This window comes from Sciurus carolinensis, chromosome 6, assembly GCF_902686445.1.
Source record: "Sciurus carolinensis chromosome 6, mSciCar1.2, whole genome shotgun sequence".
NCBI lineage: Eukaryota > Metazoa > Chordata > Mammalia > Rodentia > Sciuridae > Sciurus > Sciurus carolinensis.
This window is the reverse complement of record NC_062218.1, coordinates 104,482,325-104,504,608: the sequence shown is the minus strand read 5'-3', so window position 1 is coordinate 104,504,608 and position 22,284 is coordinate 104,482,325. Positions and strand designations below refer to the sequence as shown.

The 22,284-nt window shown below is 33.4% G+C and overlaps 1 protein-coding gene across 6 annotated transcripts in view; it reads right to left on the bottom strand.

The window, feature by feature from the left end:
* Positions 1–22,284, bottom strand: part of Tcerg1 (transcription elongation regulator 1) — a 67,141-nt gene that overhangs the window by 20,512 nt on the left and 24,345 nt on the right. For 4 of the 6 annotated variants that reach the window (XR_007109084.1, XM_047555465.1, XM_047555466.1 and 1 more), the window contains 5 exons: positions 9,201–9,361; positions 8,022–8,078; positions 7,809–7,875; positions 5,214–5,349; positions 4,326–4,415 (listed from right to left, as the gene is read on the bottom strand). Coding sequence is in view for 5 of the 6 variants with exons in the window: in XM_047555465.1 (XP_047411421.1) it covers positions 4,326–4,415; positions 5,214–5,349; positions 7,809–7,875; positions 8,022–8,078; positions 9,201–9,361 (511 nt within the window). In the remaining variant the exon portion in view is untranslated. Of the gene's footprint in view, positions 1–4,325; positions 4,416–5,213; positions 5,350–6,697; positions 6,749–7,808; positions 7,876–8,021; positions 8,079–9,200; positions 9,362–22,284 lie in introns of all 6 variants that reach the window. The other 2 variants (XM_047555468.1, XM_047555469.1) reach the window with 1 other exon arrangement.

Below are 22,284 nucleotides of genomic sequence, written 5' to 3'. Positions count from 1 at the left end.
AATTTTCCCCCTGATTACGTATTGTAATTTCAAGTAATTTTAGAAATGTCAAGAGAAATCATAGTCCTTCTAATATCTTCCAGAAAAACAAAAATCAACAACATGGAACCTATAGCTTAATTTTATTTCAATGTTTCTCTTTAAACTATTTTCACCAAAATATAATCAAGCTTTACAACTATTATATAATGTACCGTCAATTACTTGGGAGGCTAAGGTGTGAAGATCACGAATTCAAGGAGAACCTGGGCAACATAGCCAGACCCCATTTCAAAATAAATGAACAAACAAATACACAAAGCAAAATCAAGATGATGAACTATACATACGATTTCCACTTTCTTCAAATCCTAATAAAATTAGAGTTGAGGAATGTATTTCTTCTTAAAGTCATAAACCGTCAAAGGCAGGAAAATGAGAAAGAGCCATTTGGGAAGTTGCAAAGCAAATGAACAAATGGTAAAGGATATAAGACATGAGAGCTGGGCATGATCCAGCCATCAGGAAAACAAAGAAGCAATTTATTTAATTATTACAGAGAATCCTCAAATAGCTCAGAAAATGACAGCACTGGACATTTATGTAAGTGTGGGTGTGGTAGAGCTACAACAAAGAGGATCTGATGAAAACCTATTTAAGAACTGCTAGATCTCCTCACCAGCTTTTTAGTTTCTGGACAGTGCAGCTCTTAAGCTCCAACAAAAGGTAAATACTATTCTCCAGAGCAAAGGGTAGCAAATCCTAGGTGGCAGATTGTTTTTGTACAGTTCAAAAACAGTTTTTACATTTTAAAGGTTTTTAGAAAAAAGAGAATTTCATGACGCATGAAGAGTAAATTCATATTTCAGGGTCCATAAATAAAGTCTTTATTCAATAGTCATGTTTCACTCCCTTACATGTTACTTCACACTAAAATAGTAGATACAGAGTTGTGACAGAGGCAATATGGCCCACAAAGCCTAAAATATTAATTATCTGACCCTTTCCGTTATAAACCTGTTGGCCCCAGTTCTACAATTTAAAACAAAATATCTCTGGATTGAGGGTTCATGAATTTGGAATGAGGCACACCAGACTCAAAATGTGGGGATTCTCTTAATATATACCAAATATTAAGAAAGTTCTCTTAGAACCAAAGCACCAAGACCTGGATGTACCCTTCCACTGAGATACTACTTATCAAGAATCAAACTAGATAAAGTTGCTCCAAGGGACTCTCAACAAACCAGCCTAAATCACCCCACAGTAGACTTTTCAACCTTGGCACTATTAACATTTTGGGGTAAATATTTAGCAGTATCTCTGATCACTAATCACTGGATATACCTTTAAAGACTAGATGGTATGGCAATTTAATGTATTTTGTTTTATGCCCATAAAAAAAAAAAAGCTGTTAATAGCATATAGTATATTAAAAATGTCTATTGATATAAGAGGTCACTTATTTTAAATGCTAGCGTAACTACTTTCTATGCCAGAACCTAAAATTCTACATGAAAACAGTCTGATTTTTTTGAAAAATGTTATTCATTTAAAAGTTTAACCTAACAGATAAAAATATTTCTACCCCCTTAAATGACCTTTTATTCAAAATAAGATTAAAGAATAAAATTTTATGCTAAAATAATTAAAATTATATAAAATATCTTTAATGATAATGCAAACTATATGAAAATCTACAAATAACTAGAAAAAGACAACTGAAAGACATGCCATTTTAGATTATGAAGCATCTGAAATGAAATTGTTTTTACATCAACACACAAATTTCAGACATGAAATTACAAAGTACAAATGGTTAACTTAGCACCTTTTTTGTGTTCTCCTTGATTTTATACTTCCATGCAAATATGTATACATTAATGGCAAATATTAACTTCTCCTTCCTCTCAGCCTTACAATACAGTTTTAAGAAAAAAAAAGTCTACCAGGCAAAAGAACCTTTACTATATTTAAAACAGAATTACAGGGCTAGGTTGTAGTTCAGCTGGAGTGCTTGCTTAGCACAGGTAAGGTACTCGGTTCCATCCTCAGCACCATACAAGAATAAATAAATAAAATAAAGGTATTGTGTCCATCTATAACTAACAATATTTTTTTAAAAATAGAATTATACTTCTCTTTTTAAGTATAGTTCTATTATGGAAATAATCACTTGCTTCCAAAACAGGTCAAGAATTTCAGTTCTCATATATTACTAATGATTTCATTCAAATAGAAATTATAAAATTCAGGGCCATGAAGAATAAGTCACAAAATATTTAAAATAAGACTTTTGGGATACTTAGATTAGGCAGTGATTCAGATACTACACACAGAACAATAGAAAAAGTAAAGTTCCAGCCTTCATAGAATTTATATTCTATGGTAGGAGGAGATACATGATAAATGATGTAATTTTAGACAATTAGAACTGAGTGCTAAATAAGCAGAAAATAAAGGCAGAGATAATACCTACAGACTGATCAGAAGGCACTCAGACAAGTATGTGAATGAAATGATGGAGCTAACTATGCTAATACCTGGAGGAAGAACATTCCAGGCAGAGGAAATAGCAAATATCAGAATATGCCTGACTTATTTAAGGAATATCAAGGTTAGTGTGGCTACAATGAACGTATAGGACTGAGTATATATAAAATGTAATAAGACAAGAAGAATTTCAGTTTTATCCCACATGAAGTGGGAAACAAGAGTTTTAAGCAAGGGAACATTGACTACATCTGATATCACTTAAATTTTAAAACTAGTCTGGCTGCTGTGTGGAAAAAGAACTTTACTAAGAGGAGCAAAAATGAAAGTAGGAACATTCATTATGGGCTACACAAATTATAAGAGTTGGTCATAGTGCTGGACATGGTGGCACACAACTGTAATCCCAGTGTCTCAGGAGGCTGAGGCAGGAAGATGGAGAATTCAAAGCCAACCTCAGCAAAAGCCAGGCGCTAAGCAACTCAGTGAGACGCTGTCTCTAAATAAAATACAAAATAGGGCTGGGGCTGGGGCTGAGTGGTTGAGTGCCCTTGAGTTCAATCCCAGGATCCCAGGTACAAGCTGCCCCAACCCCAACCCCTGCAAAAAAAAAAAAAAAAAATTAAATAAAAGAGTTGGTCATAATTAAATAATTAAATAGAGTTGGTCATAGTGGCTTGGATTAGGATGTTGGTAAGGAAAACTGTGAATAGCCGGTCAGATTTAGGAAATGTTTTGGAGGTAGATTTGATGATATAATGGAAATGGGAAAAATAAAGAATCAAGGTTGATTTATAGGTTTTGATAGGGCCATCAACTGACAGGAAAATGAGATGATCTTATACGAATATGATTAAAACCCAAAAATGGCTATCAAACTTGAAACACAGATGCAAATTTACTTGGAAAGTCATGTCTTTCTATTACAAGTACTACAATGTATGTCCGGCACACTATAAATTTTCTCTATTCATTAAAGTTCATTATTAGGTTTACATGCAAAATCATACCATCTGTGTGAATTTTCTAATCATTATATTATAAATATTAAAGATGAATGCTGTTACCAAAAAAAATTTCATAGCTCAATGGCACTACAGTAAGTGGCTCAAATACTTACCATTTCACAGATCTGTGTCAGAATGATTCTGACAATTCAATAATTACATAAATTGGAAGTATGTAATCCTTTAAGGAAAAAAGCCATCACCATGAGGTGATATGTTTCACTAAATCATCATGGTAATAAAATGGAAGATCAGTAATAAGGTAACTGGTTCAGCAGAGACCCTGAAGTGGTCATCATTTCTCTAAGGATGAAAACAGTTTAATAGATGCTACTTAGATGTGAACTTTGTGTATGTTGTATGTATGAGACACAAGCTTATGCCTTTGAGTACTATCTATGAACAACACACATATATACATATAACATATACATATTGGTCAAGAACAATAAAAACCAAAATGTTCACCGGTGGTCTACCTACTGGCTTGGAATATATATGGGTTTTCCCCCCATTTTACTCATCTTTATTTTGCCATTTTCCTCCAAATTTGCATATTTTGCCCAATAAAAAGCAAATAAATAAAAGCACTTGTAATAAATTTTAAAACCATCTTACACATAACCTTACTGTGTATATGCCATAAGAACGAAAAATGTTGAAAGAATAACAATCCTGTCCATAAGGGTAAAATTATCCAAGTATTTCTGACGCAGAAAAGTCTACAGAAAGACCCATAAATGACTGTGTACTAAGATGAAAAACTATTTTTAAAGTATTGTTAGGAAAAAAACCCTATGCTGTCAAATGATATATACTTTTCTTACAATGTTATTTTCCTTTTACCTGTTTTCTTTCTTTAGGATTGAGAAGTAAGTACCGAGGATCAAAAACTATCTTGTGCAACTCTTTCTCCCATGTTGAAAAAGCAGACACCTTTAAAATAAAAAATGTATTGCCTCATCATTAAATTTGCTCTAAAAACATAAAGGTCAAAATTTTGCTTGAAATCTACAGGACATCTGTTTATAAAGGAGACATAAAAACCAAACTGAAGTTTCCATCACTAATAAATGAAAAACAGTGGGAGGCTAGCAATAGCACATTTCCACACTAATTGGCTCTGAACATTTCTATATTATATAGAAATAACACACACTTAATTACTCATTAAAACATTTAAAAAAATCAGTACATCAGAAAAGGCCTTGAGGATTTGCATTTTGATTTCCCATACTATCTCCAATCTTGTGAACAATGTTGTGATTTAAAATTGAACAGTCATACTCATTCAAATAAATCTGTGAATATAACCCGAACGTTGAATTTCTTTCTCAATTAAGTTTCTAAAAATATCAAAAAATATCAGTTCTCCTTTCACCAAAAGCCACTCTGAAGATATTAAAGGAAGAATCATGTATACCTTACCTATCCGAAGTAGTCCGCCATTCTGTAATGTTAATACTCGTATATATTACTCACCAAAATTAAATGACCCAACAAATGTTAAATGTTATTTGTACTTAAAAGGACAGTAAAATGGGATTTAGTGAAACATGATATAATTAGCCAAGGATAAGGCTGTTTCAAAAAAAAGGTACACATTAAGTTGATAGGGTTCCCTTAATCCCCCCCTACAACATGAGCACTAACCTTAGATTTGACCTTTTAGCAAGACATATTTATATTACTTATACAAAACAGAAATATCTCCCCCAAAGATTGTTTTCTGACCCCTCTCTCTAGCAGCATGTCCTTGAACTGCTTCATTCGTGCCTCCAGAGGGACAATGGCCCTTTCTCGGGCAGCTTTAATTTCAGCTTCCATGGCAGCTTCTTTCTCTGAATCAATGTCTTTATTATCGTCTCGCCTATGAAAAATAAAACATAAGGCATCAACTGACAAAATATTAAGAAAAAATCATATTAAAATTTTAAAATCAATGGAATTTTCAAGACTCACTACTGAGCAGCATATTTTTGGCAAAAACAAGTTATATTAGGGGTTTCAAATGAATTCTAAGGGATAAACAACTTTTATTCTAATAGTAATAAGATTACCGAGTTTCTAATGATGTTACAATGATGTATTGTTAGGAAAATATATATACCTTTAATGTGCTGTCTCTCCCTGACACTAGTTGATATAGAAATTGATCTATCTACTAGGGGGAAAAAATGTATATAGCACAGATTGTAAAACTATGTGTTAGAATCAAACAGCACAGAATATAATTGTTTTAGTTCTTGAAATGATATAGAAAAAATGGTATTCTCCAAAATGTTTTGTTATAAATTCATAACATTTAAAATCTAATAAAAACTAGTATTAAGTCTTAGTAATCTCAAATATTTATTTTAAAAATAAAATATCTGCAAACTTGGCCAAGTGGATATGTGAGATATATACCTTACCTACCTGACATTTTTATTACTCACTTTCTGGGTGATAAGTTGAGATTTAAGATGAAGGACAGGTCCCAGAGAGCAACATGGGCCCAGGAGTAGTTAGGTAGTAGTAGTAGGAATTAGAACTGTTCATCAGTGACTTTTTAAACTACTTCTTGTTCCTCCAAAAATGTACCTCAGGACTAAGGGTAGGCCTGTTGCTCATGTGGTACTCAAGCAAAATTGTAAACATGAAATCAAGTCACCTCTCAACACATATTACTATGAAAAAGGCCTATTCATGTAAATAACCCAAAAAGAAATTCAATAACTCAGGTGTATTTGAACAGATCTTCTTTTTTAAAATATGATCTGCTAAGTATATAGGATTAACAAAATCGACTTATTTTCCCTACAGAAATCTGGTAATTCAAAAGCATGCTATATAGGAAACCATAGGTAGCCCAGGAAATTTAAATGGAACTAAGGCTAACCCATAAATGTGAGAGGTAATTAGCAACTTAGGAAATGAATCAAAATAGAAGACACAGTCCATGACCTGCAGGAACTTAGCGAGATAGTCTGTGACCTAAGATATGCACAAAACAAACAGGTAAAAGCAATTTGCCAAACAATATACCCTCTTAAAATAATTTATTTAAGAAGTATTTAAATAGTTAAAGAGTTTAGACATCCAAGAAATATATTAACTAATATAATTTATAGAATTATATTAAATGAAAATGTCACAATACAAACTATCACTATCTATCTCAATAAAAGAAATAAAAGAAAAACTAAGCCAGGAAAAATAGGCTTTTAGCTTTGTACCTAAATAGAGAAGCTCGGGCAATCCACATAAAGGACTTCTTTGACATTCTCCTGATAAAAGCAGTTAAAAACCTTACAGAGTTGTCTATAAGAACAAACAATTAAAAACAACCTAAAAAGTTTAACATCATAGAAACATCCAAAATTATGGTACATAAACAGAATGAATACAGTCATTTATAATAATGCAGAAAACAAGTGTCTTATTCTAGAATTTTTTTTAAAAAAGAATACTAAATTGGTTAATAACTGATAACATTTGGTCAAGAACTAAAAAGTTAGTTGTAAAAATGAGACTAACTGTGTCAAGGTGACAAATTACAAGTGATTCTCTTTAATATCTTAATTTCTTTAATACTATTGCCAATAATGAATTTTTTTTAAAAAAAGAACCACCCTTGACAGGGATTATTATACTCGTTTCCTTGCCATAGTTTGGCTGCATTCAATCTGTCCTTTTCCGATTAGGACTATAATTATCCAGTCCCTAATAATGTCTCCAAGCTTTCCTTTTTGCTGCTAAATAATGGTCCCATTCCCACAACACACACACCCTCTATTCCAACCTTCCACCCCCACATAATAAGTAACATTCATATTTCACTAAATTCTAGAGTACTGGCCCAGTTAATTCTTCTATTTCTAGCAATCTCTTTCTCTGAGTACTTTCTAAGTTCATGGGCCTACTTCATAACAGGTAGTAATGACCAGACTCAGGACTTTGTACGTCATAAGTTAAGTATATAAAGAGAGAGAAGTCTGTGTCTATTTTTATGAAATCTCTAGAATGACTTTTCCTGGGGTCTATATGGAAAAACCTTTTTAACAAAATTTAGATCTAGTGAATTTTTGTAAAGCATAATCAATTTCTAAAATGCCATTTGGTATCATAATACATATTGAAATAACCAAATCTTCTCCAAGTCTAGCAACAGAAAGAATACAATTTCTGTATTATAAAAGTTATTTAATATGAGGTCTAAGAGAGCAACATGACTTCTGCCTCCTGATAACACAAATATTACCTTGTGACTTCCAATCACAAACTGATAACCTAATCAATGTTAAAAGGTAAATATCTGGAATTGCACAAACTATATATATTACTTACTTCCGTTTTTTTGCTTTGACAGGCTCATCTTCATTAATTTCTTCCATTAATTCTTGTTCTTCTTTAACTATAAGACAAAATTTAATCAAAACTTTGAATAAAAATAAGCATGCAATCACTGAATTATATAGGCATAAATCCTGCTAATCACTACCAGAACATTTGCTTTAAAAGCACTAAAAATAACCTGTAATTTATAGGTATTTCACTCACTTGCACTCATAGAGAATTGCCACTTTTGGATGGACAGCATTGTTGGGGTCGGGTGTCCTGGCAAAAACATTTCAAATAGTGTTATGAACAATTAAATCCATATATTTCACAACCATTTCTTTTAAAAAATCATTATTTGCATAAAATATCCACTTCTTAATACCCATTTTTGTAATAAAGCATTACAAACAATGCTTCTCTTTATCCTCCCTTTCAATTTTCAATTCAGATTGAAAATTTTCTTGTTCAATGCTTAGTTTTACAAATACATAAAATTTTCCTGATTCTGGACTTATAGTATATTTTTATGATGCATATTAATGCGTATCAACTAAATGAATCAAATATTTGAAACAGACTCACAAAAAACAAAAGCAAGTCACATTCTTTCTTGGCTTCATTTAACACTATGGCCATAGAATATTACTATCATACCTATGAAGCAAATATTGCTGAAGGGGACAAAACAGGTGCCTAATACCTTCAATACTAGATAGGCAAAGTTGCACTGATTGGGAAATTACTCATAAACAGAAAATGTCAGCACTACATTCATACTAATCAATGAAAATTTCTCAATCACTAGAAAGACATATTAAGATTTGTTTTATTAATAGAATTAAATGATTTTTGTGCTTCTACACTACATGGGGTTAAGGGGAGTCTATAAAAACACAATAATAGCAATACAGGCAAACTGCCAGTAAGAAATACACAACAAACACACAATGAAAATTACATAATTATTTGTACATAAATATTTGTATATGTATTGAAATGCTGTCTCAATGTTTAAAACAAGAAAATCTTAGTCAATGAAATATTTAAAAACTGCAGTTTTTGATTATTGCAAAAAATATATATATCACAGAGCCCAAAAAGTGCCGAAAGGCTCATTAAGGAGTGCTTCAGTAGTAATGAGCATAAAGCAAGCAACAACAGCTCCAGCATATCTATCTTGAACTGAATGAAAATCTTGACCAAGACAACAAGCTAAAAAACATATTTTACAAAACACAATCTTATCCAAATTCTGTTTTTTATATCTTCATTACAGCACTCAAAGCAGAATAGCAATCTATTTTTAAAAATTAAATATTCCTAAATTGACTTCATACTTTCTATCAAAATATTTTAAAAAATTAAAATTAGAGGAGAAATTCCTAATTTGAAACTTACTTAGTTTCTTCATGTCTTCCAATCCTTTTTTATGAGGGGGTTCCTGAATAATTTTGTCAACATCTGCCCTTCCAATCAAATCATCAGGTCGGTCCCACATAGAAAGACGAGTGGTGGGATTATAAAAAAAGACCCGTTCATCTCCAGTCCAAACCACACACCTAAGAAATGGATTCAAAATATCATTTTCTTATGTTAAAGAACATATATAGCTAGGTCTTTTCATTTCAACCTGTCAAAAGGGAGAGAGCAAGGACATGTTCCTCTTACTAACAGTTATTTATAGAGAACCAAACAAGACCTTTAAAACAGAAAAGAGCTGACTGGCTAAAGTAAAAACAGCAGTGCAATATACTGAAAAAACAAAACAGGAAAAGCAAAACAATTTGTACTCAGAATGCGTAGGAATTTGATTTGGCACTCAATTTGAGAGTACTAAATTTTAAACCATCACAAAGAATGAGTTTAATGGCAACAAATAATGCTAGTAAGCAATTCTACAACTTAAAGAACAGACTGTAGCACCCCATCAATTACATGATAGCTCCTAATATTTCTTATTGTTGTTATTTATTATTTAATAATAAACCAAAATTACACATGCAACCTTCTATGAAGAAGTGATTATATCTAGTATAAAAACTAAAGGGGAAGTACCAACTGTACTAGAGCCCCATAGCTCACCATAGCATACTGGTTCCTGTTTTATAACTAAAGAACTTAAGACAAAAGAGAAATAATAAGTATGTGAGAAGTCTCTGAAGTTGGCTCTTACTGCTGTTTGTTTTGTAGTACCAGGGATTGAAACCAGGGGCCCTCTACTACTAAGCCACATTTCCAGCCTTCTGAATTTTTTATTTTGAGATAAGGTTTGTTAAATTGCCCAAGCTGGTATCAAACTTGCAATCCTTCTGAGTAGCAGGTATAACAGATGTGCACTACACCTGGTAGGAATCTAAGATTTTTTTTTAAAAAAATAAACAGACAAAAGTATATGAGTCAAAATTTTAAGAAGCAAGCAAGGGAATACATTTCCCATTTCTCCCCCTTCACAAGTTCCCCATCTAACCATGGTCCTTAGGTGGACCAGGCAGCTAGATGTCCAATAAAAACCATATCTTTTGACCAGATAATCAAAAGTTAATCAACAGCTGTCAAGCCTAAAGTGACTAGATGTTGAAACAATCAAAGACTCTAAGGCAACAATAACAACCAGAATTTCTGACAAAGAAAAGACAGTATGCTTGAAATGAATGACAAAAAGAGTTCTAAATGGAGAAACAGAAGTTGTAAAAAAGAATCAAATGAAAATTATAGAAATAAAATATAATGGAAATTAAATTTTACTGGATTGGCTCAAGGGCAGAATGGAGATAACAGTAAACCATCAACTAGAAGACAGATCAACGATTAGTCCTCCAGAAGAGCAGAGAGGGACAGAAAAGAATAAAAAGAATTTCAGGAAACTATGGGATTGTAATAAAACGTCTAACATGTCACTGGATCCCATAAACAGGAGAAAAAAATAGGGGTACAAAACCAAAAACTTCTGAAGACACAATAGCTAGAAATATCTCCCAATTTGATAAAAGGCATAAATTATATATTAAAGAAGCTTAGCAAATCCCATATAGGATAAACTTGGAAGAAAACCAGTCCTACGTTACTATACTATATTCATTCATGAATACACAACCAGAATAACTACACATTGTGTACAACCAAAAGAATGGGAAGTTGTACTCCATGTATGCAAATGTCAAAATATATTCTACTGACATGAATAACTAAAAAGAACAAATAAAAAATTAAAAAGAATGAAAGAAAGAAAACCAGTACTAGACACAAGATAATCAAATCTCAATCACAATAAGGTTTGGGGGAAAAATAGCACAAATAACACAAATTAGGAAATTATCCCAATGATCATGGATTTCTTATCAAAAACCCAGGGCACAGAATACACTGGAACATCTTTAAAGTTCTGGAATGAAAAATTACCAACCAGAACTCAACATCCAGCAAAAACATCCTTTACAGGCAGGACAAACAAGATACTCTCAGATGAAGAGAATCTAAGAGATTTCATTTCCAGAAGACCTGTTTGACAAAAGTTGTTTGTGCTGAAAGAAAATGACATAAAAGGAAAATCTGTATCTTTAACAAAAAAAAAAAAAAAAAAAAAAAAAAAAAAGAACAACAACAAAAATGGTAAATACAAATGATTTTTCCCTCTTACATTCTTTAAAATGTTTTGTGGTTGGGTTTTCACCCATGTAAGTCATATATGTTTGATACCTACAACTAAGATCAGTGGGTATAGGTTAAGAAAAGGACCTGATAACAAGGTTTCCATATTTTATGGGACATGGTACAATATTAACTCTAAATAGACTGTGGAGGTTAGGTATGTATATTACAATTCCTAAACCAACAACCAACACAAAAATGCAAAGAGGTATCACCAAAAATCCAAAAGATTAATTAAACACTAAACAAATGCAAATAAATCAACAGAAATAGTGAGAACATAAAAACAGAAAAGACAAACAGAAAATAACAGTACGGTTAAATCCAACCATACCAAAAATTACATTAAATATTAAGTCTCTCAATACTCCAATTAAAAAGCAAGAACTGACAATAGATAAAATGTAAGATACACTCAAAAGCTATATTAAAGTCTGTAAGAGCATACATTGCTGGTGGGATGGCAAACTGGTGAAAACACTATGGAAAGCAGTATAGAAATTCCTCAGAAAACTTAGAATGGAACCAATATTTGACAGTCATCCCACTCCTAGAGGTTTACATGCAAAGGACTTAAAATCAGCACACTACAGTGACATGGCCACAATGTTCACAGCAACTCAATTCACAATAGCTAAACTATGGAACCAACCTAGGTGCCCTTCAACAGATGAATGAATAAAGAAAATGTGGTATATATACACAATGGAATATTACTCAGCCTTAAAGAAGAATGAAATTATGGCATCTGTTGGTAAATGGATGGAACTGGAGAATATTATGCTAAGTCAAATAAATCAATTCCAAAGAACCAAAGGCCGAATGTTTTCTCTGATATTCAGATGCTAATTCATAATGTGTGTGTGAGAGGGATAGAGGTAATATGGACTAGACAGAGGGGAATAAAGGGAAGGGTGGGGTATGAGGGTAAGAATGATAGAATGAATCGGACTTTATTACCCTTGTGCATATATGATTCCATGACCTGTGTAAACACTTTATCGTGTACAACAAGAAGAATGAGAAGTTATACTCCATTTATGTACGATATGTCAAAATGTGGAGTCTATGCATTCTACATGTCATATGCATTCTACTGTCATATATAACTAATTAGAACATTAAAAAATATAAAAAAAGAAAATCTATAAGAAACACAGTTTAAATACAAAGCCATAGAAAAGCTAAAAGAAAAAGATACACCATGCAAACAAAGAATAAAAGGCAGCAATTGCTGTTTTTTAAAAAAGAGAAACTTTAAGACAAACTGTATAATGAAAAATAAAGAGGTTAATTTCCTAATAATAAAAAGGACAATTATTCATCAGGAAGACATAATAATTATAAAATGTGCATGTCTATAATAGTTAAAAATAAATAAAAACAGACCAAATTCACGAGAGAAATAAACGATTCTACAATTATAGTAAATCAACACCATTCTCTCAGCAACAGACCAACATGGCTCAAAACAAACAGTATTCAAATAGAAGACATACATAGTAGTAATCGAATCATACAATGTATACTATCTGCCTGCAGGACAATTAAATTAATAATTTAAATAAGATATCTAGAAAAAACCCTATCTGGAAATGAAATAAAAGACTTCTAAATAATTCAGGAGTCAAAGACAAAATCAAAAAGCAGAATTTAAAGTATGGACTGAATGGCAGAAAAATATACCATATCACAATTTGCAGGACACAAAGAAACTTAGTGCTTTAAATAGTTACATTACAAAAGAAAAAATACTTCACCAATGACTTAAGAACTCACTATATGAAAAAAGAAAACTGATAAAGTAAATCCAAATGCAACAATACATTAAAAGGAAAAGTACCAGGGGCTGGGGATATAGCTAACTTGGCAGAGTGCTTGCCTTGCAAGCACAAGGCCCTGGTTTCAAATCCCCAGCACCACACACACACAAAAAAAGGAAAGGTACCATGACAAATAACATTTATCCCAGAAATGCAAAAACAGTTTAACATTCAAAAGCCAGTATAATTCCCTAGATTAAAAGAATGAAAAACTGATCAGTGGATTTGGATAGCTGATTAAAACACACACACACACACAAGCAAATTAGGAAAGGCAGGGAACATCTTCAATCTGATAAAGGAAACTATGAAAAGCTTACAGCTAATATTGTAACTGGTGAAAAAGATTAAACTGTACCATTGATATAGGGAACACGTACATCTGCTTTAACTTATTTTATTTAATTAGCATTGTACTAAAGGTTATGGCAGTAAGAAATGAAGAAAAAAATGACAAAAGATCAGAAAAGAAGAAATAAACACTTCTATTTGTAAATGATGGTTGTTTACATGGATAATTCCAGGGAATCTAAAAAACTACTATAAGAAATGAATTATCAATGTTCTGGGATACAAAGTTAATACATAAAAATTAATTCCATTCTCATATACAAATCGCAAACAAGTAGAAAATGAATGCTTTTTTAAAAAAATCTAATTTGCAACAGCATCAGATAACATAATACCTAGGACTAAATCTAGCCAATTATGTCCAATTCTACACTAAACAATGCTAAAGTGTGTTAGTCAGCTTTCTGTTACTGAGATCAAAATATCCAGAACAACAACTCAGAGTAATAAAGTTTAGTTTGGGTTTGGAGGTCTCATTCTACGGTGGGCTGACTTCATTGTTCTGGGCCCCAAGGTGGAGAAGAGCATCATGGTAGAAAGGTGAAGCAGAGGAAAGCTGTTCAGCTCATAGTACTGGGAAGCAGAGAGCAAGATTGAGGCAACAGAAATAAAATAAAAACTCCTACTTCCTCCAGTCACACCTACCTGTCTACAGCTACCACCCAGTATAGTAGCTTTTTCAAATTGTTAATCTATTGAATTAATTAATCTACTGATTTGGTTATAGCACTCATAATCTAGCAATTTCTCCTCTGAACATTGCTACTTTGGCTATCACACAAGGTTACTGGGGAATATACCATATCTAAATCATAACACTAAGAGATATTAAAGACCTAAATAAATGGAAAGAAATCATGTTCATGAAAAGTGTTAGAGATAATACTGTTACAATGTCAATTCTCTCTAAATTTTCTAAAGATTCAGTGCAATCTCAATCAAAACTCCAGCAGGGGTTCGTATATGTGTATATAGAGATGTCAGACCGTTCAGAATTAACCAAGAAACAACAAAGAATTCATCTGACATAAAACTACCCTAAAAGAGTAATATGCATGATAAAGTACATAGGAGTGAAACATACTAATGTCTACAACTTTCAATGCAACAATAAAACAAGACTGAGATGTACTGAGAGATGGACAGATAAGTGATTAAGCAAATGTGGTAAAATGTTAACTTACAGAATCTAGACAGTTCATACATTTATACTTAGAATTATTTAAATGTTTCTCTAAGTATCAAATTTGTCATAAAATACTGGGAGAACACTATAGAAACAAACAAAAACTATAGAAGCACAGCAGGAAAGAAAAAATTACATGCCACTCTTAGTAAACACAAAATTGACTTAAATTCAGAGATAAAATAGGTAATTAAGCTGGGCATGCTGGTGCACACCTGTATCCCAGCAACTTGGGAGTCTGAGGCAGTTGGATTAAAGTTCAAGATCAGCCTCAGCAATTTAGCTGAGACCCTAACCAACTTAGCAAGACTCTGTCTCAAAATAAAAATGAAAGGGGCTGGGGATGTGGCCCCAGTGGTACAGCAGCCCAGAGTTCAATCCTCAGTACAAAAAAATAATAATAATTTTTTTTTTTTTGTCAAGTTAAAACCAACATAGACTACAGATAAAGCATGGCAAATACAGGTAGTCATTATTATATGCAATAGTACAGAACTACTAAAATCTGAAACTGTTGCACAATCTTAATAACCAATGTAAAAAATTACAATTTGTGTCCTTTAAAAAAACATTTATCAAAAGTGAGAAACAGGAGTTTATGCCTTGAAAGAAAAGGGAGTAGCTTCCTTTGTCCACATGGTGCCCACAGTACCATCTCTTAGCTGTGAAAATTAAGACACTCATGTTCTGATACCACTCTCCTAGTTGTTGTGCTGGCTGGCTGCTTCCTCAACCAGGCTTTGTCCTCTGGATTCCCCTGATTTACTGGGTGGGTTATCTACAGACAAGGCCACATGGAGTGCAGGGATTCAGTCCTGATGCCTCCTGGTCTAGAATTTCTTCCAGCTATTTAGGAGATGGAGGCAGGAGGATTTAAAGTTCAACTTAGCAAGATCCTATCACAAAATTTAAAAAATGGCTGGGGGTGTAGTTCAGTGGTAGGTACATGCCTAGCACATGTGAGTCCCAGGGTTCAATCACTAATACTGCAAAAAAAAAAAAAGATTTGTTTGTTCAACAAATAGCTGAGTACTTCGTATATGCCAGGCGCTGTGCTTTAAACTAAATTCAAGACCTTTTAGGCAACAGTCCTTGATTCTGTGGACCTTGTGTATTAGCAAAGGAGACAAATGCTAAGAAAAAAGTCACAAATATATCAATATAAATTGGAATAATAGGAGCTAAAGGTATAGCTCAGTGGTGGAGTGCTTGCCTAGCATGCACAAAACCCCAGGTTTGATCCCCAGTACTGCAAAGAAATAAGCAACTAAATAAAACTATTTCTCAAAAAACATTAAAAATTCTTAGAACCAGAAATTGAAGTTTACCCAATTGAAGTTTATCCCAGAGAATACAAAATTATTTTCACAAAATTGTCAAACAAAGGTCATGAAATCTATCAGATCATAATGGACTAAGAGTAGAAATCAATGACAAAATACAAAACAGAAATTACTCCAACACCTGGAGACTAAATAATATACTACTGAATGAAACATGGATAACAAAAAACATCAGGGAGGAGATTAAAAAATTCTTAGAGGTCAATGAGAACGATGATACAACATATCAAAATCTCTGGGACACTATGAAAGCGGTACTAAGAGGAAAATTCATTGCATGGAGCGCATTCCAGAAAAGAATGAAAAGTCAACAACTAAATGACCTAACATTACAGCTCAAAGCCCTAGAAAAAGAACAACAGAATAACAGCAAAAGTAGTAGAAGACAGGAAATAATTAAAATCAGAGCTGATATCAATGCAATTGAAACAAAAGAAACAAGTCAAAAAATTGACAAAACAAAAAGTTGGTTCTTTGAGAAAGTAAACAAAATAGACAAACCCTTAGCCACACTAACAAAAAGAAGGAGAGAGAAGACTCAAATTACTAAAATACCTGATGCAAAAGGAAATATCACGACACCACTGAGATACAGAACATAATGAGAAGCTACTTTGAAAATCTGTATTCCCACAAAATACAAACTACTGAAGACATTGACAAATTTCTAGAGACATATGCTCCTCCCAAACTGAACCAGGAGGACATACACGATTTAAACAGATCAATATCAAGCAATGAAATAGTAGAAGCCATTGAAAACCTACCATCCAAGAAAAGCCCAGGACCAGACGGATTCTCAGCCGAGTTCTACAAGACCTTCAAAGAAGAACTCATTCCAATACTTCTCAAAGTATTCCAGGAAATAGAAAAGGAGGGTACCCTACCAAACTCATTCTATGAAGCTAATATCACCCTCATACCCAAACCAGGAAAAGACACATCAAGGAAAGAAAATTACAGACCAATATCCTTGATGAATACAGATGCAAAGATCCTTAACAAAATATTGGCAAACCGTATCCAAAAACATATTAAGAAAATCGTGCACCACGATCAAGTGGGGTTCATCCCTGGAATGCAAGGATGGTTCAACATTCGTAAATCAATAAACGTAATCCATCATGTCAATAGATTTAAGGATAAGAATCATATGGTTATTTCAATTGACACAGAAAAAGCGTTTGACAAAATACAACACGTCTTCATGCTCAAAACACTAGAAAAATTGGGATAGTAGGAACATACCTGAACATTGTAAAGGCTATTTATGCTAAGCCCATGGCCAACATCATTCTTATTGGAGAAAAGCTGAAACCATTCCCTTTAAAAACGGGAACAAGACAGGGATGTCCTCTTTCACCACTTCTATTCAACATTGTCCTCGAAACTCTAGCCAGAGCAATTAGGCAGACTAAAGAAATTAAAGGGATATGAATAGGAAAAGAGGAACTTAAGCTGTCACTATTTGCGGATGACATGATTCTATATTTAGAGGACCCAAAAACCTCCTCCAGAAAACTTCTAAACCTCATCAATGAATTCAGCAAAATAGCAGGCTATAAAATCAACACGCATAAATCTAAAGCATTTTTATACGCAAGCGACGAAAAAGCTGAAAGGGAAATGAGGAAAATAACTCCATTTGCAATAGCCTCAAAAAAAATAAAATACTTGGGCATCAATCTAACCAAAGAGGTAAAAGATCTCTACAATGAAAACTACAAAACGTTGAAGAAAGAAATTAAGGAATACCTTAGAAGATGGAAAGATCTCCCATGTTCTTGGATAGGCAGAATTAATATTGTCAAAATGGCCATACTACCAAAAGTGCTATACAGATTCAATGCAATTCCAATTAAAATCCCAATGACATACCTTACAAAAAGAGAGCAAGCAATCATGAAATTCATCTGGAAGAATAAGAAACACACAATAGCTAAAGCAATCCTTAGCAGGAAGAATGAAACAGGGGGTATCGCAATACCAGAACTTCAACTATACTACAAAGCAATAGTAACAAAAACAGCATGGTATTGGCACCAAAATAGACAGGTAGATCAATGGTACAGAATAGAGGACACGGACATGAACCCAAATAAATACAATTTTCTAATACTAGACAAAGGTGCCAAAAATATGAAATGGAGAAAAGATATCCTCTTCAACAAATGGTGCTGGGAAAACTGGAAATCCATATGCAACAGAATGAAACTAAACCCCTATCTCTCACCCTGCACAAAACTCACAATGGATCAAAGACCTTGAAATCAGACCAGAGACCCTGCATCTTATAGAAGAAAAAGTAGGTCCAAATCTTCACCTTGTTGGCTTAGGATCAGACTTCCTTAACAGGACTCCCATAGCACAAGAAATAAAAGCAAGAATCAATAACTGGGATAGATTCAAACTAAATAGCTTTCTCTCAGCAAAGGAAACTATCAGCAATGCAAAGAGAGAGTCTACAGCCTACAGAGTGGGAGAATATCTTTGCCACTCATACTTCAGATAGAGCACTAATTTCCAGAATATATAAAGAACTCAAAAAACTCTACACCAAGAATACAAATAACCCAATCAACAAATGGGCTAAGGAAATGAACAGATGCTTCACAGAAGATCCACAAGCAATCAACAAACATGAAAAAATGTTCACCATCTTTAGTAATAAGAGAAATGCAAATCAAAACTATACTAAGATTCCATCTCACTCCAATTAGAATGGCGATTATCAAGAACACAAGCAACAATAGGTGTTGGAGAGGATGTGGGGAAAAAGGTACACTCATACATTGCTGGTGGGACTGCAAATTACTGCAGCCACTCTGGAAAGCAGTGTGGAGATTCCTTAGAAAACTTGGAATGGACCTACCATTTGACCCAGCTATCCCACTCCTCAGCCTATACCCAAAGGACTTAAAATCAGCATACTACAGAAATACAGGCACATCAATGTTCATAGCTGTTCAATTCACAATAGCCAGATTGTGGAACCAACCTAGATGTCCTTCACTTGATGAATGGATAAAGAAACTGTGGTATATATATATACAATGGAATATTACTCAGCTATAAAGAATAATAAAATTATGGCATTTGCAGGCAAATGGATGAAATTGGAGAATATCATGTTAAGTGAGATAAGCCAATCTCAAAAATCCAAAAGACAAATGATCTCACTGATAAGCGGATGATGACAAGTAATGGGGGGTGGGAGGGGGGCAAGAATGGAGGAAGGAGGGACTGTATAGAGGGAAAAGAGAGGAGGGAGGGGTGGGGGGAAGGAAAAAAATAACGGAATGAATCAAACATCATTACTCTATGTAAATGTATGAATATGCAAATGGTATGCTGTTACTCCATGTACAAACAGAAACAACATGTATCCCATTTGTTTACAATCAAAATAAATTTAAAAAAAAAAAAAAGGTCATGAAATACCAGGAAGGAAATTCCAGTACAGGTAAAGGAACCAGGAGACTTCAAGTTCTACACTTACTTCCTTAACTTATCTCCAAGAAACAATAAACTGAAAAGCAACATTTGAAGATATCAATAGACAAAAAGATCTATTTAAAATGCTTAAAGTTAGCACTTCATCTATTTTATGAGAAAAATGAAATTAGAAAGTAGGGAATTCAAATTACACTTCCTTCATTAATAACTTAGAAAATAATTCATTTGAACAATCATTACCTTTCATACATTCAGATGGACTGCAAAAGCACTAGTAACATATGCTTGTATTTGGGGGTGCAGTAAGGATACTTCCTAAGACAGACACCAAACCTAAAAGCTATAAATAAAGAGATCAATTTGACCTTACGAAAAGTGCGTGTGGTGTTGGGGAATGAACCTAGGGCTTTGTGTATGCTAGGCAAGCACTATACCACTAAGCTACCTCCTACTCCCAAAATATAAAACGTATATGGGACAAGATAGCAAAGCAAAAATCAACACAGTGAGAGAAACTAAAACACATGTAAAAGTCAAAGGAGTATACACAAAAAGCCACCACGTTTTTTTTTTTTTTTAAAAAAAGGAAGTCCATAAAAAAAAAAGAACAAAAACTATGCAAAAGCAACCACACAGCCAATAAATATAAAAAAGTTTCAACCACACCAGCATTCCAAAAACACAGATTTAAAAGGAATATGATATAAATATACCAGTGTGAGGGAAAACTGGTAATCTCAGGATGTTAGTTGGAAAAGTAATTTGCAAAATTATAACTCCTTCACCCAAGCCCTGTCCAAAACCCTATAAGTTCTATTTAGCAATATTCTCCAAAAGTTTAAATAATTATTATCACTTAATTCAACAATTTCACTTCTCGGAATCAATCCAACAGAAATAACTTTAATGTATTCACAAATATTTATAAAGATGTCCTTTGTAACTCCAGGATCAAAACAAAACAAGGAAAGCAATCTAACCATCCATTTGTAGGAAAACCATGCATTTTCATACAACAGAAAAACTATGCTGTTATAAAAAGATTTACATATTTAATAAAAAACAGGAACAATATACTGTTTTAGAAATATTTCATGATGCACACGTATACCACACACATATCCTATACACCTATTCATAAAACAATACAACAAAAGGTCTAGAAGATATATGTACAAACCTTCTATTAATGTGGTGGTTTGATGAAGGTAAAATTCTACAACATACTTTTTTTGTATCAGAAATTTAACTCTGGGGTGCTTCATTGAGTCACACTCCCAGCCCTTTCTAAATTTATTTTGAGACAGGGTCTTACTACGTTGCTGAGGCTGGCTTTGGACTTGTTATCTTCCTGTCTCAGCCTCTGGAGTGGCTAGGATTATAGGCATACAGGTATGTGCCACTATACCTAGCAGAACCCTACAATTTTTAACTTCATATAATTTTCGTAACTTATGCTTTTTGTGAAATTAGCTCAGCCATTCTTTTCCAATAATATTACAGACTTACATATAATCAATTATGCAACATAGCAACCTTCCTTCTTCATTCCCAATTTCAAACTAATTGACTCTTCTGAGCCAAAAAACTATTAAGATCTAGTGATAGTAATAACTGCAACCTTGGGATCATGGGTCCCAACATGGAGAACGCATGCAGAGAAGGCTTCTCTCTGGGTTGAGCAAGCAAACAGCAAAAAGCAAATCCCATGAAAAGAACCTGACATTGCAGAGTAGGTAGATGCTCTGGAGGAAGGAACTATCATTTATGGGAATGTCAAGTATCCTTGACCTATAAAAACTAAAAACAGTTGAATGGGCACAGAGCAGCCTTATTCAGGTACCTTAGCAGCAAAGTAGTCTTTTTGTAGCCCTGTAACAGAACAATACCCCAGTAAACCAAAGGAGAAAAGTAACAGCCTACCTAAGGTTAAGGGGGCCCAGAAGCCAGAGAAGAGAGAGAGAGAGAGAGAGAGAAAGAGAGAGAGAGAGATCAGGTACAATTACAAACCACCAAATTTAAATGCATTAGAAACACTCTAAGACTGACTTGTAAAGTTTCAGAAAAAGGTTTTCCAAATTATAACATTCTGGGTAGAACTGGAGAAAATAAGATGGTCACTACCAGACCTGACTCAGGGGTCAGAAAAACAATAAGAAACTAACTCAAAGCAGAGTGCAAAAGCTATAGATACAGGACTGCAGTTGTAGCTCAGTGGTAGAGTGCTTGCTAACAAGTGAGGCACTGGATTTGATCCTCAGCAACACATAAAAATAAACAAATGAAATAAAGGTACTGTGTCCATCTACAACTAAGACAAAAAAAGTTTTTAAGAAAACTATAAATTTTAAGAGGCTTAGAGGAAGACTAGATCTAAGAGACCTCATACATAAATTACTGCTGTCCAGAAAAGGAAAAGAAAAACAAATGAAGAAAAGTAAGAATCATACAAACTCTAAAATTTTTAGTTACCTGAGGATAGACCCATATCTGAAAATAAACTGAGGGAGTTTAGAGTTGATTATTGGTCTTTCATGTACATGTTCAAAGAGAGAAATCACAACTCTGGAATATATTCTTTGAATACGGGCTATTTTCATAACTGTGACTTTGGAACCAGATACATATTTTCCATAATTATTTTTTAATAATTTGTTTTTGAAGTCAGTGAAATA